We start from the raw sequence: 757 nt of genomic DNA, 5'->3' as shown, positions 1-757 counted from the left end.
TATATATATATATATATATATATATATATATATATATAACGTAAAATATATACCATTATATAGCATCCAATAATATTAGCTCTATACAACGAATTTATAGAGGAGAAAAAAATAATTGTATATCAAGTTAATACTATACTATTGCATTTAAAATAACCACCATATATAAACTACAAAGTGCAGTTGCTAAATGTTAAGACAAATATGTGCACTGATATACACAATCATGTTCAGTCAGCTGTATCTTAACTATGAGCGAGCAGTAATATTTACCATGTAGTGCTATGGCCTCACAGAAGGGCTGTAAATCAGTCTCTTCAGATGATACTGTGTCTGATGAAGGTGGTCGGTTAGGAGACATGACAGTCAGTTTGGGGGCTGCTCTAGAAGTCCTTGGTGGTGGCGCTTTACCACATAGGAAACTTATCAAATCCTCCCTTCGTATAGTTCTCCTTCGCTTTTTTACCCAGGCCAAAACATCTTTATTACGTCGCTGATGGCCAATCTGGATTCCTAAGTCAAAGCTCCTCTTGTGTGCATCAACGCTCTCTGTTGAACAGATCACAGTCAGAAGTAATTATGTATTCAATTTACTCAACAGTGTTGGGTTCTCGATATGTGCAAACTCAAATATGTAATAATGAGATACCTTTGTAAAGATTAGTCACTGCTGTTGCAGCGTTCTGAAATGGACACCACAATGACAGTCCTTGCTGATGACAGACTCGATCTGCAAGACAGGAGTAAAATCAGGGAC

At 36.5% G+C, this 757-nt stretch overlaps 1 protein-coding gene across 1 annotated transcript in view; it reads right to left on the bottom strand.

Annotated features, from left to right (window-relative positions):
• Positions 1-273: 273 nt before the first annotated feature.
• LOC107579916 (UPF0472 protein C16orf72 homolog) overlaps positions 274-757 on the bottom strand; it is a gene marked incomplete at its 3' end in the record, with an annotated part of 2595 nt that continues 2111 nt past the window's right edge. The window contains exons 3-4 of the mRNA XM_016265698.1: positions 650-730; positions 274-549 (exon numbers count right to left, since the gene is read on the bottom strand). Coding sequence (XP_016121184.1) covers positions 274-549; positions 650-730 — 357 coding nt within the window. The remainder of the gene's footprint in view (positions 550-649; positions 731-757) is intronic.

The sequence above is a fragment of the Sinocyclocheilus grahami genome, unplaced genomic scaffold (assembly GCF_001515645.1).
Source record: "Sinocyclocheilus grahami isolate Dianchi unplaced genomic scaffold, SAMN03320097.WGS_v1.1 scaffold21685.1, whole genome shotgun sequence".
In the NCBI taxonomy this organism is placed as follows: Eukaryota; Metazoa; Chordata; class Actinopteri; order Cypriniformes; family Cyprinidae; genus Sinocyclocheilus; species Sinocyclocheilus grahami.
This window is presented reverse-complemented; position numbering and strand designations above follow the sequence as displayed.